Here is a 14,979-nt window from a genome sequence, read left to right as displayed (position 1 = left end):
GACCCCTTGTGGACAATATGTTGATATCCTTGGCTTAGTGTGCAGCAGCAGTGAATAAAGCAAATAGAATGTTAGAAATGATCCAAAATGGAGAATAAAAGAGAAAATATCATACTGCCTCTGTATCAGACTATAGTGTGAATGCACATTAAATATTGTCTGCAATTCTGGTTGCCCCATCCCATAAAAAACATAGAACTAGAAAAAAGTGGAGAGGAGGGCATCAAAAATGATAAAGGGGATGGAATGTTTCTCCTACGATGACAATTTACGCAGGCTGGGCCTCTTCAGCTTGGAAAAGAGATGGCTGAGAGGGGGCATGCTAGAAGTTTTTTAAATCATGAGTGGGGTAGAATGGATAAATAAAGGACACTTATTTCCCCTGTCAAAAAACACTAAAACAAGTAGACACTCTACGAAACCAACAATTAAGAGATTTAAAACAAACAATAGAAAGTACTTTTCCACTCAGCAATCAACTTGTGGAATCTGCTGCCAGAGAACGTAGTCAAGGCAACTAAAGTAATGGGGTTTAAAAGAGTTTTGGACAAGTTCTTGGAGGCAAAGTCCAAAGCACATTATTATCCAGGTAGACTAAGGAAAGTACTTGCTATCCCTGGGCATGAGTAACTATATATCTACTTACTGGTCTGCCAGGTACTTACAGCCTGGATTGGCCGTTGTTGGAGACAGGTTGCTGGGTTCCATGAACCTTAGTCTGATCCAGCATGGAATTTCTTATTCTCTTATGGTTTTGATGCCTCTGTGATGTTTGTGATTCCCTGCACACTTCACCTTGAAACTTTTGCTGCCACTGTCTTTCTGCCTCACTCTCTGCACTGCAGTTTTGTCTTCTAATCTGCAGCTACCTTTAGCTTAGGGGTCAATTTCAAAAGCGGTGCACGGGCATCCATGTGCGCGCGGTTCCCGGCACATGCACATGGGACATGCCGATTTTATATTGGTGCGCGCATGTGCAAGGGGGGGGCATTTTGTTTGAAGTGCGCTGTGACACGATCGGCCCTTCCCCACTTCTCTTCCAGTCCGCTCCCTAACCCCCTAGCTACCCTTCCTTCTTTTTTCCCCTCTCCGCCCAGACCCCTAAAACCTACCTAACTACCTATTTTATTTTGTTTTCAAACTTACCTGCTTGACGGACCAGCAGAAATATCCGGCATGCGCTTGACCAGGACACCGCCTAATACCCCTTTTTACCAACCCGGTTCTTCTATGCGTTGCCAGGCCACTTTGAACATGCACTTGGCACACGTTGGCCCAGCCATGTGCATATCTCCCGGTTTTGCGCACGCCGGGGAATTAAAATTAGGCAGTTAGTAAATACAAGTCTGAGCCTTCTCTGTTTTCTTTCTGTCTCAGAGAAGGTGTGTGTGTCTGTGTATGTGTGTGTGTGTGTACAAGGAGTCAGTACATATATGTAGTGTGAGAGAGACATTTTTGCATACACTATGAGAGTTATTGAGTGTAGTATTTACTGTACAACCATATACTACAAAGGCATAACCAGCCAGTGGATAGTATGTGCCACTGCCAAGCATTCTGCTAGCTAAGCACCACCATTCTCCTTGCTGCATTGCTCTGCACCTATTGTTTGTGATTTTAATCACCAGTTCTTCTACTGCTGCTGCTCCCAAGCCACTCTTGGTACCTTTGAGTGGTTTTGCCTCTGCTCCACCTGTCTTCAAAGTTCTTTCCAAATTCTTTTCCCTTATGGTACTTGCTGACTCTTGTTTTTGCCCTGGTAATCCAATGCTTTGTATACTTGGTGCACCACTCATGAAGCCTTGAGCTGTTAATGCCACTCCTTGTATTGCTTTGCAACCTCTTGGTGCCATTCTTACCTCAGGCCTCACTGTATATATTGACCTTGATGCCACTGTTTTTGCTGCATTGCTCTGCACCTACCATTTGTGATTTTAATTGTTATGGGCCCTGGAGTACAGGAAACCCACCTGGGGAGCAGGACAGGATTTCAAGGCAGGACTCGGAGCAAGACAAGGGCCAGTCAGCCCCCTCCCCTGCAGGTTGAGCTCTTGAGATCTGGGAGCCAATAGGTCTCTGTGGTGGCAGTACATCATAGTGGTGAGTCCACACAGGCAGGAACATGATCAGGGACGGCTAGGCCAAACAGGCAAGGTTTGGACCTGACAGGCTGGAGACAAGGCTTGGACACAGCAGGCAAGGCTTGGACACAGCAGGCAGGACAAGGCAAGGCTGGATACTAAGCAGGACCTTGAACTAGACAAGACAAAAGTGAGACAAGGCAAGGTCAAAACTCTGGTGCGGGCAGGGCGGGCAGGACTAGACAGGATACAGGAACAGATAAGACAAGACCAACAAGGTAGACTAGGGCACGGCTTAGATAAGAGAAACACCACAGAAGCCCAAAGGCAACAAGACTTGGAACAGGCAGAAAAAGCCCGAAGACCCCAAGGCAGGATAAAGGAGAGAATAGGCCAGATGGCCTCAAGACAGGAAACAAGGTAGGATAGGCCCAAGGGCCTCAAGGCAAGACAAGAGACTAGAAGGCCCATAGGCCATAAGAAAAGGCAAGGCAGAAGACCCATAGGCCACAAGGCAATGCAAGGCAAGAACAAAGGTCAGGTCATGGAACAGAAGGGACACTATGAGAAGACAAAGAGAAATATGCAAGGTTGGTTTACAAGGGCTGGAGCTTGGGCATGGCAAGGGCAGTGAGGAGCTTAGCAAGACTAGTGATGAGCACACTGAGGGCCTCTGCTGGTGGGGAGGCATCATGAATGTAGGATAAGGCTGCATAGCTGGCAAAATTCTAACATTAATCATCAGCACCATTTGTTGTCTTTTCTGCTCAGGGTTAGCAATCTGTTGTAGGAGCTGCTAGGAATTAGCAGTCTGTTAGGGTTTGCTCCTCCCAAGGGGAGGAGCTAGCAATCCTGTTGAGCTTTGCTCCCCCAGAGGGGAGGAAATAGCAATCTGTTATGAGTAGGACTGCGGAATAGCAATCTGTTAGAATCTCTGCTAGGGTTAGCAATCTGTTGGCAAACGGTTATGGAGTTGCTCCCCAGAGGGGAGAGGTCAGCAACCATACGTTCTTCCAGAGGGGAGGAGTTAGTATCTGTTATGGATCTCCACACAGAGTGGCAACCTGATATACAAGAGTTCACCTGAAGGGAGGTGTTGGCCATCTGTATGATTCCTGCTAAGAAGTAGCACTTGGTTATGATATAGTTCCTGAGGAAGGGGATGTTAGCAACAGTTGAGGGTTAGACTGCAAGGTAGCAGTTATTGTACCCAGCTCTTGAAGTGTGAGAGATGAGTGCTCTAATGTAGAATGGTGAATCCTTGGGCCGATGGCAGATGACAGCACCCTCAGGAGGATATCATGAGAGGGACCACCGACTAGGCTGGAGTATGGAGACAGACACAGATAGTTCTTTATTAGACAGATAGTAGAACCACCAGTGAGCTGACGTGCCCGGCAGGGCTAAAGTCCCTCAGATCCTGGAACTGCTATCTCCGGGTTTGCTGAGATGTAGAGAGAGACTCATAGTGAGTAGACAGGGTATGCTGGATACATAACCAGAAGAAGGATAGGGAGGAGGAATAGCCTAGTGATTAGAGCAGTGGACTATGAACCAGGAGACCAGGGTTCGAGTCCTGCTGTCGCTCCTTGTGACCTTGGGCAAGTCACTTTACCCTCCATTGCCTCAGGTACAAACTTAGATTGTAAGCCCTCTGAGGATAGAGAAATACCTACAGTACCTGAATGTAAACCGGTGTGATATCTTGATTGAGATCGAATGTCGGTATATAAAAATAATAAATACACTCACATAGATTAATAAGAAGACTCAGTAGCTGGAGAGAGTTAGGCCCTCGAAGAGTGAGTACCTGGTTACTGTGAGTTACCATCGCTCTGAGAGAGCGATGGTAACTCACAGTTATCTATCTCTGTAATGGTTTCTAGACAGTAGAGAATAGTTAGTATATTCAGGAACAGGAGCCTCTAGGCTCCTGTTCCTGAATATACTAACATGGGCCCTCGAGGAGCGAGTACCAGTTGCAATCTGTAATAATAACTCACGATCTCCGTACCTGCAATAGCGTCTTAGACAGAAGAGAATCTTCAGAGTTCTAGGAACATGGGCCCTCAAGGAGTGAGTACCGGTTCCTATTACAACTGAAATAGAAACTCACAATGTTCACGTCTGCGATCGCTTCCAGGCAATAGGGAGTCTTCTGAGCATTCAGGGACATAGGCCCTCGAGGAGCGAGTACCGGATCCCGTCTTAGCAATCTGAAAACAATAAGAGAGAGCGGGGCCCCCAAGGAGCGGGTAAGTTCGAAGAGGCAGAGCAGCGGAGAATGAAGTGGGTCGAGATGATCCCCACAATCAAACCCCTTGCAAGCTCCATTCGTAAGCGTAAGCAAAAACCTTTTATGTTGGAAGCGGATGACGTCACTACAGGGGAACGCCCCCGAGGTTCGCACCCTTGCTGGTACAAACTTCGGAGCGCGCCCTACATCATCAGGAACATGGTGGATCCGCAGCGTCAGGCCAGCCCGGGGACTCCGGGAAGAAACGGTGAGGAGAAGCCACGGCAGCAACTGTCCATCAGACCCGAAGGGAGTCGCCTCAGAGGTAGAGAGGGTGGAGCGAGGGCAAGAGTAGGCACGAACGCAACACCATTGCTGTTCCAATCCACTCTAGGTACCTTTGGGTGGTTCCTCCTTTGCTCTGGCAGTTTGAGGTTGTTTCCAAATTCCCTTCCCTTAAAGTACTTGCTGATTTTTTGTCTTGCTCTGTAAATCTGATGCTTTACATAGTCCTTACCCAGTTATCTTTAATGGTTTCATGCCCTCTTGGACTGTTTCTTCAAACTCCCTTCCCTTCTTTCTGACAACTGGTCTTATCTTGTATGTAAGCTGTTGATGGATTATATCACAGCAAAAGACAGGGACAGAAGAAGTCCAGCATCCATAACCAGGACTGTTTTCCTCCATGATTACTGCTTGTCAGGTAATGGAGGCAGTATTTTCAAAAACTGATTCAGAAAAAGAATCATGTCCTGGATTTTCTGATATCAGGATATCGAACAGATAGTGGCTGAAGAGAATTTGGGTCTTCTTATAAGTAGCATCTTAGCCTCCAGTGAGGATGTGGAGAAAGTAGATGATACTGACAGAGCTGAGATTATAGCACAGCAAAGGGGAAAACCAACTTCAAGTCTGAACTGTGCATGCCTTCCGCTAATGATATCATATGTAAACAACATCTCCTCCAGGGATTTTTCTCTGGCTTCTTCCTGCCTAGAGCTTTGTATCAATTTAGAGGCTCAAAACAGGCTACATTACTTCTTCCATTGACTTAATGGGCAATGAATAAATGAATAAAACAAATAAATGAAAATTGTTTTCATCTGAAACAACGTAAACAAATGATGGCTAACTATGAAAAGAACAAACAAACCTTTTGCCTGCGAGCATCCCTATGAAATGATATGAGTGTAATAAAATGAAAAAAGCAAAAGTTAAATATTCATATCATAACTATTTTCATGGAGTAAATCTAAAATATGTAACAAAGACAGCAACCGTGGATTCAGTTACAATAGTAAAATATGATGCATTACCTTTTTATTTAGGGCTACGCCATCTTCACAATCCAATACAGCACAATCTATATCTAGAGAAGATATTTTCTTTATCTTCCTTTCATCATTTCCAGGTACATATAGAACAGCTCTCCTGGGTACATATTTGTGAGAAGGAGCCTCCAAGTGATAATAAATGCTGAAATTCTGCACAAGCCTTGGAACTCCAGCTGACAGGGAAGAACTCTTCCTGCAAAAATGAAATGGAAAGGATTTTTCAGCATTTCCAATGAGTGTACCATAACAAGTATTATCTTTATCTGAGACACAGTTATCCAAATAAAACGTATAACGTGCAAACTTTAAATCTCTCTCTATATTACAAAAATCTAGGGGCTGCAGGTGAGCATCCAGGACGGCCGCCACCACTGCGGGTCTCGGGCTAGCATTGCTCCCTTGGGGCCGTTTGCAACAGTGGCAGAGGCAGCAGCAGAAAGGCTGGATGGAGTTTCCTAGGCCCCACCAGCAGCAGGAAGATGAGGTTTGAGATAATGAAGGGAGGACACCCCTGACACACACACATACCCCTGACACATTCTTATCCTCTCCCTCTCTTACTCCATAACATTAGTATACACATGGGGAGAAGAAAGTGGATAGTACAAGGGTAAAGCACTGCACCCACCCCCACACACACAGCTGCTGACCCATACACTTCTTCTCACCAACCCCACAACTCACACACACACACACACACACACACACACACAGGGGAGGATGAGAAGATTGCGAGGGGGAAAGAGTTCCATACACACATCATTCACACACACCAACCCCACAAAACACACACACACACACTGCACTCCCCTCCCCCATGGGACATACATAGGAAAGGGGAGAAGAGGGGAGAAAGTGGAGAGTGCAAGGAGGAAAGAGCATACATATACACACCATGACACACACACACACACTCCTATCCATATATACATAAGCAAGAAAAGAAAGGGGGATGCACTTCCACACCCACAAATCCACCTAACCCCTGGAAACATCCCATCTCACAATACACATATCCCATATACTCCTTATCCCCCTCCACACAGAGATAGGAGAGGGAAAGGTGGAGAGAGAGAGCACATAACACATACACAATCCTCACTCACCTCCTTCCAAAACAAACACACTACCCTGAACACACACACAGCGAGAAAGGAGAGGAGAAAGTGGAGACTGCGAGAGGGGAAAAGAGAATGTGCGAATACACACACACATACATACATATACACATATACCACACACATACATACATATATACACACACATAAATACATATACACATATACCACACACACATACATATATACACATATACCACACACACATACATATATATACATATACCACACACACATACATATATATACACACACACTCACACACACATATACACACACACACATATACACAAACACGCACACACTCACATAAATACATATACACACACACTCACATAAATACACACACATATACTCACACACACACTCACACTCACACATTTACTCACACACACACACTCACATATATACTCACACATTTACACACACACACACACATATACTCACACACAGACACTTCTCTCTATGGGGAGAGGAGGGAGTGCCCCAACACCCCTGCCACAAGATGCACACCCCTACAGACACACATCACTCAGATGAATCGCTTAATACATACTCCCCATCATCAAACCTCAAACACTCACAGAGGGTAGAGAAGGGGAAAAAATAGAAAACGTTAGAGGGAAAGAGTGCATGCACCCCCCTGACATCGCACTCCCACCCCATAACACACACACACAAGGGAGGAGGAGAGGGAATGGGTAAAAGTGCATTCACGTGATAAACACCCTTGCCAACCCACCATACTATTCTACTCCCTATTCTCTTTCCCTCCACATGGGGGGAGGAGAGGAGGAAAGGGAGAAGTGGTGAATATGAGGGGGAATGAGTGTACATATATACACCCCCTTACCATCCTCATCACATTCCCATCTACGTCCTACCTACACATACACATGAGGGGAGGGGGAGCTCCCCGCTCCTACCCTGACACCACTCATCCTATCCCTGCTCCTTCAGAAAGGGGAAAGTCAGGGCTAGGCAGAGAAAATGGAGAGGATAGTGGTGGAAATCATATGCACACACATCACCCACATCATCCCCTCCACCACATTTATTTATTTATTTTTAACTTTTCTATACCGACATTCCTGTATAAAATACATATCACACCGGTTTACAATGAAACTGCAAATTCGCTATGGGGCGATACAAGGAACACGGAATAGAAGTAACTGTGGCGAGAGGAACTATAAAATCTTCACAGAGACAACAAACTAAGAACAATCCTTAACTATAGCATGACGAGAAATACATTTTGAGTGCAACATGAAAAGGCCCAACCTTAATTGTAAACAAACATGATAAAGCCCATCCTTAAAATACAAACTTAAGTAAAATTGCAAGATAATGTTTGGCAGCGGCTAGTATACAGCTAGATGAGAGCTTAAATGAAATTGCAAGTCTATGAATTGAACAACGACTTGTAAACTGCTAGACATAACAGAAAAGTACCACTTTTTTTTTTTTTTTTACGGACTGGGAGAAGTGAACCAACTGGTGGGAAGGTGGTCTTAGGCACTGAACCCACCCTTCCACACCTTCCCCAACTGAGCTCCAGCCACTCAGACACCTACCCCTAATCCTACACCTCAGAGAAAGTACAAGACAACTTCTATATCACAAACATCAAGGTCATAGAGTCATAAAATGCACTCTTTGAAGTTGTCATGCAATTCTACCCTTCTCTTTTTGAGGGATTCTCCTGATGTCCATGTACACTCAGTCAGGGTTAAAAAAGGATAGCTGGGGTTGGGAATTATATATATATTTATTTATTTATTTATTTGGATTCTTTTATATACTGAAGTATAGCGTTTGCCTTCACTCCGGTTTACAGGATAACAACCTAATACATACAAATATCTTAGAACTGTATTTAACATTAGAACTGTATTTAACATTCAGAACATAGAACCTTATTTAACATATTAATTGACGATTTATATGAGAGATAAAACATAAAAGAGTTAGATCTCTCCCCATCCTTCCTTTCATTATATAACCAAATAGCCTATTTGTATATGAGAAATCAGTACTGGGTCAGACCAAGGATCTATCAAGCCCAGTATCCAGTTTCCAACAGTGGCCAATCCAGGTCACGAGTACCTGGCAGGCTTCCAAACAGTAGATAGATCCCATGCTGCTAACGCCCAGGAATAAGTAGTAGCTTTTCTCAGGTCTGCCTGGTTAATAACAGTTCATGCACTTCCCCCTCCAAGAACTTATCCAAAGCTTTTTTAAACCCATCTATGCTAAATGCCTTCAACTCTGGCAAAGAATGCCACATCCTCTGTAATGAATTCCAGAGCTTAATTGTGGGTTGACTGAAAAAGAATTTTCTCCAATTTGTTTTAAATGTACTATTTACTAACTTCTTGGAGTGTCCCATAGTTTTTGTGTTTTTTGAGAGAATAAATAACCGATTCACATCTACTCATTCAAGATCTCTCATGATCTTAAACATCTCTATCATATCCCCTCTCAGCCGTCTCTTCTCCAAGCTGAACAGCCCTAACCTCTTCAGCCTTTCCTCATAGGGGAACTGTTCCATCCCCTTTATCATTTTGGTCGCCCTTCTCTGTTCCTTTTTCAGTTCAGCTATATCTTTTTGAGATGCGGCAACCAGAACTGCACACAATACTCTAGGTGCAGTCTCACCGGGGAGTGATACAGAGGCATTATGCTATCCACCATTTTATTCTCCATTCCTATCCTAATAATTCCTAGCATTCCCACAACCTAGAGTCTCCACGCGTCTTTCAAATCCCCACTGAACTCTCTAGTCCTTGCTCTTCCAATCCCTGAGGCTCCCCTCTTCTCTGCCAACCTAATCCCCAATTTTCGCTTCTCCTACCCCCCTTCTTGTGTTACCATTCTTTGCCTGCCCTCCTTCCCACCAGCTTGAAAGTTGCTTACTTCTTCTTCCTGCCTTTTGGGCTTCTCTGACTCTCACCTCCCTTCCCAGCCCACAGGAGTGTGTGGTATTTTCATTAAACCAACTCCTCCTAACAATGAAAAAAACCAATTACTCTCTCTAATCCTCTCCTCCCTCCAGTCTATCATCAAGACTGGCAGGTCAGTCTCTCTCCCTCTCTGTGCTAGACTGGGGGACTAACTTGGAGAGCACACTGAACACATGTCTGGCCTTCATTAAATCAAAACTATCCTGCCTCCTACTCCTAACCCCCGCCCCCCATGAACTTAGGGCTACACATTCTAGCAACCATGGGCTGGGAGCTAGGGCCATGTACTGGAGATCCCAGGGGGTTTATACAACAATATTTAGGGTCTGCTTTCTTTCCCACACACTTTTCTGTGCATCCTACAGATGCTCCTTAGGGAACTGAAGTGTCTGTAGAAGCCAAATAAAGGTGCCCTGGGAGGTTTATCTTTCACTGCTAAATTCAATGGAATGGCTTCTGATTAAATCCTGAAGTGGAGATCTGTTCCTAGCCTGTAGAGCAAAGTATTGTGGTCACTTTGTTAGTCCACCAACAATATATAAAGATAAGAGTCAAACAAACACATTTTAAGTGATGCATTTTTACTGAACTAACTTAAAACATTTGTAACTAGCTATGCGCCCTTCATCAAGTCATTGCTAAAGGCACCACAGCTCTCCAAAGCTAGTCACAGATGTACCGAGTTAGTCCAATAAAAAGGTATTACTTACAGCTTAAGGCTGATGTATTGAAGGGAGATATATATTTCACTAACTGGAAAATGGTGTACATTATTTTCCCAATTGGTATGTAAAGCAGACTTTGCAAAGTGTTTTATCTTCACAAATAGTAAACTTTTGTGTACATTTAAACTTTTTAAATTCACAATTAATGAGTTGTTATGATGCAAAATTATGCAAAGCAATCTGTTAATTATATTTTACTGTTAACAAACTAGCTTTGGGCATTCCAAACTCGACTGGAAAGGCAGTAAATTTTAAAATAAAATAAATAACCTTTACTGTATAGTAAATGTACATGCAAAATTGGCTTAGCAAAACCAATTTCACCAAAAAAACCCTAACTACATCTCAATGAGCTGTAATTATTTATTTATGATGTTTCCTGTAGAAAAAGTACATGTGATTATTTTTATGCTGGATTTATTTGCATGCATAAAAAATATTGTGGGCAAACATGCTATTCTCCCAAAAATACATGGGATTTACTAAGTAGTGGTACCGAGTACGGCAGCCTAGTAAATTCCATGGTATTTTATCCCATGGGGAAAAATACTGAGAGTTTGTAAAATCCCTAAAAAAGCATGCAACAATGGCACTGGGCTGTGGGCCTGCCATCAGCGGCCTGAGGCATCCTTCTCCCTCCCCTCAAGTGTGCCAAAACCCCTTGGGGTCTTTCAAGGCCTCCTGTCCCACAAATACCTCTGCCCCAACCTGTGCTCCTTGAGGTGACTGATGTCAAAAATAAAAGTTTTAAAAGCTTGTCTAGCGCTGGCTCTGTCCCGTCCCACCCAAACCCTTAACCCTTTGTAAAATCCCTGGACCTTGGCCCTCCCTGACTGAGATATCCCTGCTGCTCCCGTGGGGGCCCGGAGCACAGCCATTTGCAAAGTAACATCGGCTAGCCCTTCACATCCTCCCACAGTCCCTCCCACCCTACAGCCCCAACAACCCGGCCCTCTTATAACCCCAGCAGTCAATCTGCACAACTCAGCCTGCTCCCCTCCCCCTACTGCCCCCTTCATTCACATTCCCCACTGAAGAACGCGTCCAGATGTGGCCAAGTTATCCCCTCCAAATTTGGTCCAAGAGAGCCAGTGAAAGCACTCCCCCCCCCCCCCCACCCTCTCCATTTGGCTCGTGAGGGCTGAAGAATGGATCTGTCACGCTGCCCCGTTTCCCCTGCTGATACATACTTATAGGTACAATAGTAACAGAGGAGTCTATTTTTATTCTGGGAAAAATCTTGGAGGAAAAGAAGGCATAAGGGGTGCCTGGAATGTTCATTGCTGATCTGGATTGTGTATTTTTGCTGGACTGAGATACTATAAACACCAGGAAATCTTTATTGAGCAAAGATTTCCTGGTGTCTATTGATCCTTTTTCTTCCTTGGTTGCTACTGCAATATTGGATCAATGTTTCTTTGGACCTGAGATACTGTAATGCTGGAAGAGGATTTCTGTTACTCCCCACCACGTTCACATTTTTGCTTCAGTAAACTATTGAATGGAACAAAACATCTGTGTGTGCAGAGCATTTCTTGCGCTACTGTGAATTTGATCTCATAGGCCTACAAGCAACTTGCTTCCCCCTATCTGGAAGAACGGGGTTTATCCGGCCTCTGCAGTGTCCAAAGATGTGCTCATTTTCCTAAAGGATGATCTTCAAAAACCGTTATATAATTAGTGCCATCATGGTATAAATGTGGTTAATTCCTATTAATGATAATAAAAATAAAATACCTAAAAATAATGAGGCAGATTTTCAAAGACCTACGCATGTCAATCCAGGAGGATTTACGCACTGGGCCTATTTTCAAAAGCCCCAGGGCTTGCAAAAAGGGGCGTGGGCAGGGCGTGGGCGGTCCGGGGGCGGGATCAGTGGCTCCTGGCACAGCGGCCATTTGCCGCTGTGTCAGAGATCGTGTGCTGCCTGGAGGCAGGCGCAAAAGGTAAAATAAAGGCAGTAGTGCTAGGGGTGGAAAGGTTAGGGGAAGGGGTGAGAAGGCTAGGGGGAAGGGAAGTTCCCTCTCAGGCCAATTTCGGAGCGGTCTGGGAGGGAACGGAGGAAGCCAGTGCAGCTCGGCGCACGCAAGGTGCACAATTGTGCACCCCCTTGCACGCGCCGACCCCGGATTTTATAACATGCGCGCACCTGCGCACGCATGTTATAAATCGGGCGTATATGTGCGCGTGCCGGGTAGCACGTGCACATATAGCCGCGTAGGCTCCTTTTAAAATCTACCCCAATGTATTTACATGCTGTTTTCGGCAATATAACATTATATGACATTACAAAAGCAGAAAAACATACAATAAAAACAATTACATATACATATTAAAAAGTAATAAAAACACACTAAAAATAAACAGAGCAAATATAAACATAACAGCATATTCCCAAACAACTTCAATCCTAAAAACAACTACTGCATTAAGATCAAATAAACCTGCATGAATTAGCAAAGTGCTCTATTAATCAAAGGCCTACCTGAAAAGCCAGGTTGTTAATGTCTGGCAAAACTGGAAATAATTGAATCTCCCTCATCTCCCCAGACAAAGTGTTCCAGATAGTAGCCATAGCACATGAAAAGACTCACCTGCATGTTTGTCCAGCAGGGCTGGAAAGTGGAGGGTGGGAGATCCTGGAGATCGGAAAATATGGGATGTCCATTTCCCTCCAAAATTCAAGAGTGTCAAACAGCATTGCATATTTGGCACCTTCAAATCTTGGCATCCTAGGCAATTACCTATGCCTAAATCTGGGCCTGACTGGTAGTCACTATAAACATAAAATCACTGGGGTCATATTCTTCCTTAACTGTCTTCCTGTGATTGCTCAAGCAGCTGTGTTGGACTAGCCACGGGATATGCAATGCCTTCCAAGATAGCTCAACATATGGGTTATTGCAAGTCAACTTTTGCATAAACAAAGGCAAACGCCAAATTGGAAAAATTGGACCGAGTAAAATATCAATATACCAGATGCAATGAAAGAAAGCAGTTTTTGCTATTTTAATTCTATTGCCAACCTACAATCAAAGACTCCTCCTAAGTTCTGAAAATTATCCATAGGACCCAGCCTATTATCATTCACTATCAGTTGAGTATTGTCTGTATTCCATGGCCTTTTTCCCCTCACATACAGAACTTCCATTTTAGCAGTGCTCAATAAAAGCTTTATTGGCAAATAGCCAGTTCTAATCTGCGGAAGAATTTAAATGAGATAATTAATTACAACATCTCTGTCTTGATCCAGTGGAACAACAATCTAGATATCTGCATACATATAAGAATAAAAAACAAGAGTACCAATGAGTGCAGATAGATTTAGGAAAGGGAAGTTAAGGAGGTCAAAGACAGCAGAAGGCCGTTTAGTGGCCGAGTTATCCTCTCTTAGAGCAGCGCCAGAGGCATCGGGGCAGAGTCTCTCTTGGTATCAGGGGGATAGGGAGAGTGGCGGGGGGAAGGCAGGGGGAGAGGCGCCGCAGTATTAATAATCCTTGCGGGTTAATGGGAGGGAAGGGAGGGGGCAGGCTACATTTGGATTTATAAAACACCAGGACAGCAGGGTTACGGAGTGAGGAGAGCCCAGACTGACAGGGCCTTCATAAGATTTTGGGGGGAGGGTGGGGATTGGCCCATTCGCTATTTGTATGTTTTCTATTCTTTTTTTTTTTTTTTCCATTTATTTTTTTATTGCATTTCAAACTTTTCACAAAGATGCAACTTTGCTTAAGTAATGTGATACATTCTCATAGTAAAATAGGAAATCATTACTACCCATAACTACTACCATTACTAATTACTACCCATAACTAATTACTACCCATAACTAATTACTACCCATAACTAATCAAGCTTGATATTTCACTTGGTTGCAGCTCCATCACTGCTCTCTACATTAATGGTGGGGGTGGAAGGGAAATAGAACCAAAGAGCTAAGAGAAACAGATAAGTATGAGAAAAAAATGTGAAGCTTGCTGGGCAGACTGGATGGGCCGTTTGGTCTTCTTCTGCCGTCATTTCTATGTTTCTATATGTTTCTTTCATCAGGAAACATAATACTTATTACACTTTTTATATCAGTTAGACCCCAAGACTTGAGACATAATAAGGAGAAATAAAGAAAACATTTATAGGAAATAGCTTAACAAGGAATGGCTACATAACTATTTTTTTTTTTGTCTGTCAGTCATTGATTCCACTTGCTGTTCCCAATTTCCTTGAGTCAATAAATTTCCTTAACTGTTCTGGTGCTGTAAACACAAAGTTATCACCTCTCAACTTCACCAAACATTTTGCTGGGTATCTTAGAAAGAAAGACGCCCCAATATTTAAAGTCTTGTCTTGCCTTAAGGCTAAAAAGCCTTATCTTGGATAGATCAGGAAATATTCGTATTGGTTGACCCATAAGTGGGTTTAATCAATGTTATGAAATATTTCTTCATGACTGCACTTGGATCGTTATCAGTCAAAAAAGTAACCAATAAAGTGGCTCTTTCAACAATTTCATAATGTGAGG

General features: G+C 43.7%; 1 protein-coding gene across 5 annotated transcripts in view; it reads right to left on the bottom strand.

Annotated features, from left to right (window-relative positions):
• The window catches only part of CLYBL (citrate lyase beta like), a 392,684-nt gene that overhangs the window by 191,499 nt on the left and 186,206 nt on the right, over positions 1-14,979 (bottom strand). For all 5 annotated transcript variants that reach the window (XR_003857135.1, XR_003857137.1, XR_003857136.1 and 2 more), the window contains exon 2: positions 5,634-5,844. Coding sequence is in view for 1 of the 5 variants with exons in the window: in XM_029604501.1 (XP_029460361.1) it covers positions 5,634-5,844 (211 nt within the window). In the remaining 4 variants the exon portion in view is untranslated. The remainder of the gene's footprint in view (positions 1-5,633; positions 5,845-14,979) is intronic.

Source organism: Rhinatrema bivittatum, chromosome 5 (assembly GCF_901001135.1).
Source record: "Rhinatrema bivittatum chromosome 5, aRhiBiv1.1, whole genome shotgun sequence".
Lineage (NCBI taxonomy): Eukaryota > Metazoa > Chordata > Amphibia > Gymnophiona > Rhinatrematidae > Rhinatrema > Rhinatrema bivittatum.
This window is presented reverse-complemented; position numbering and strand designations above follow the sequence as displayed.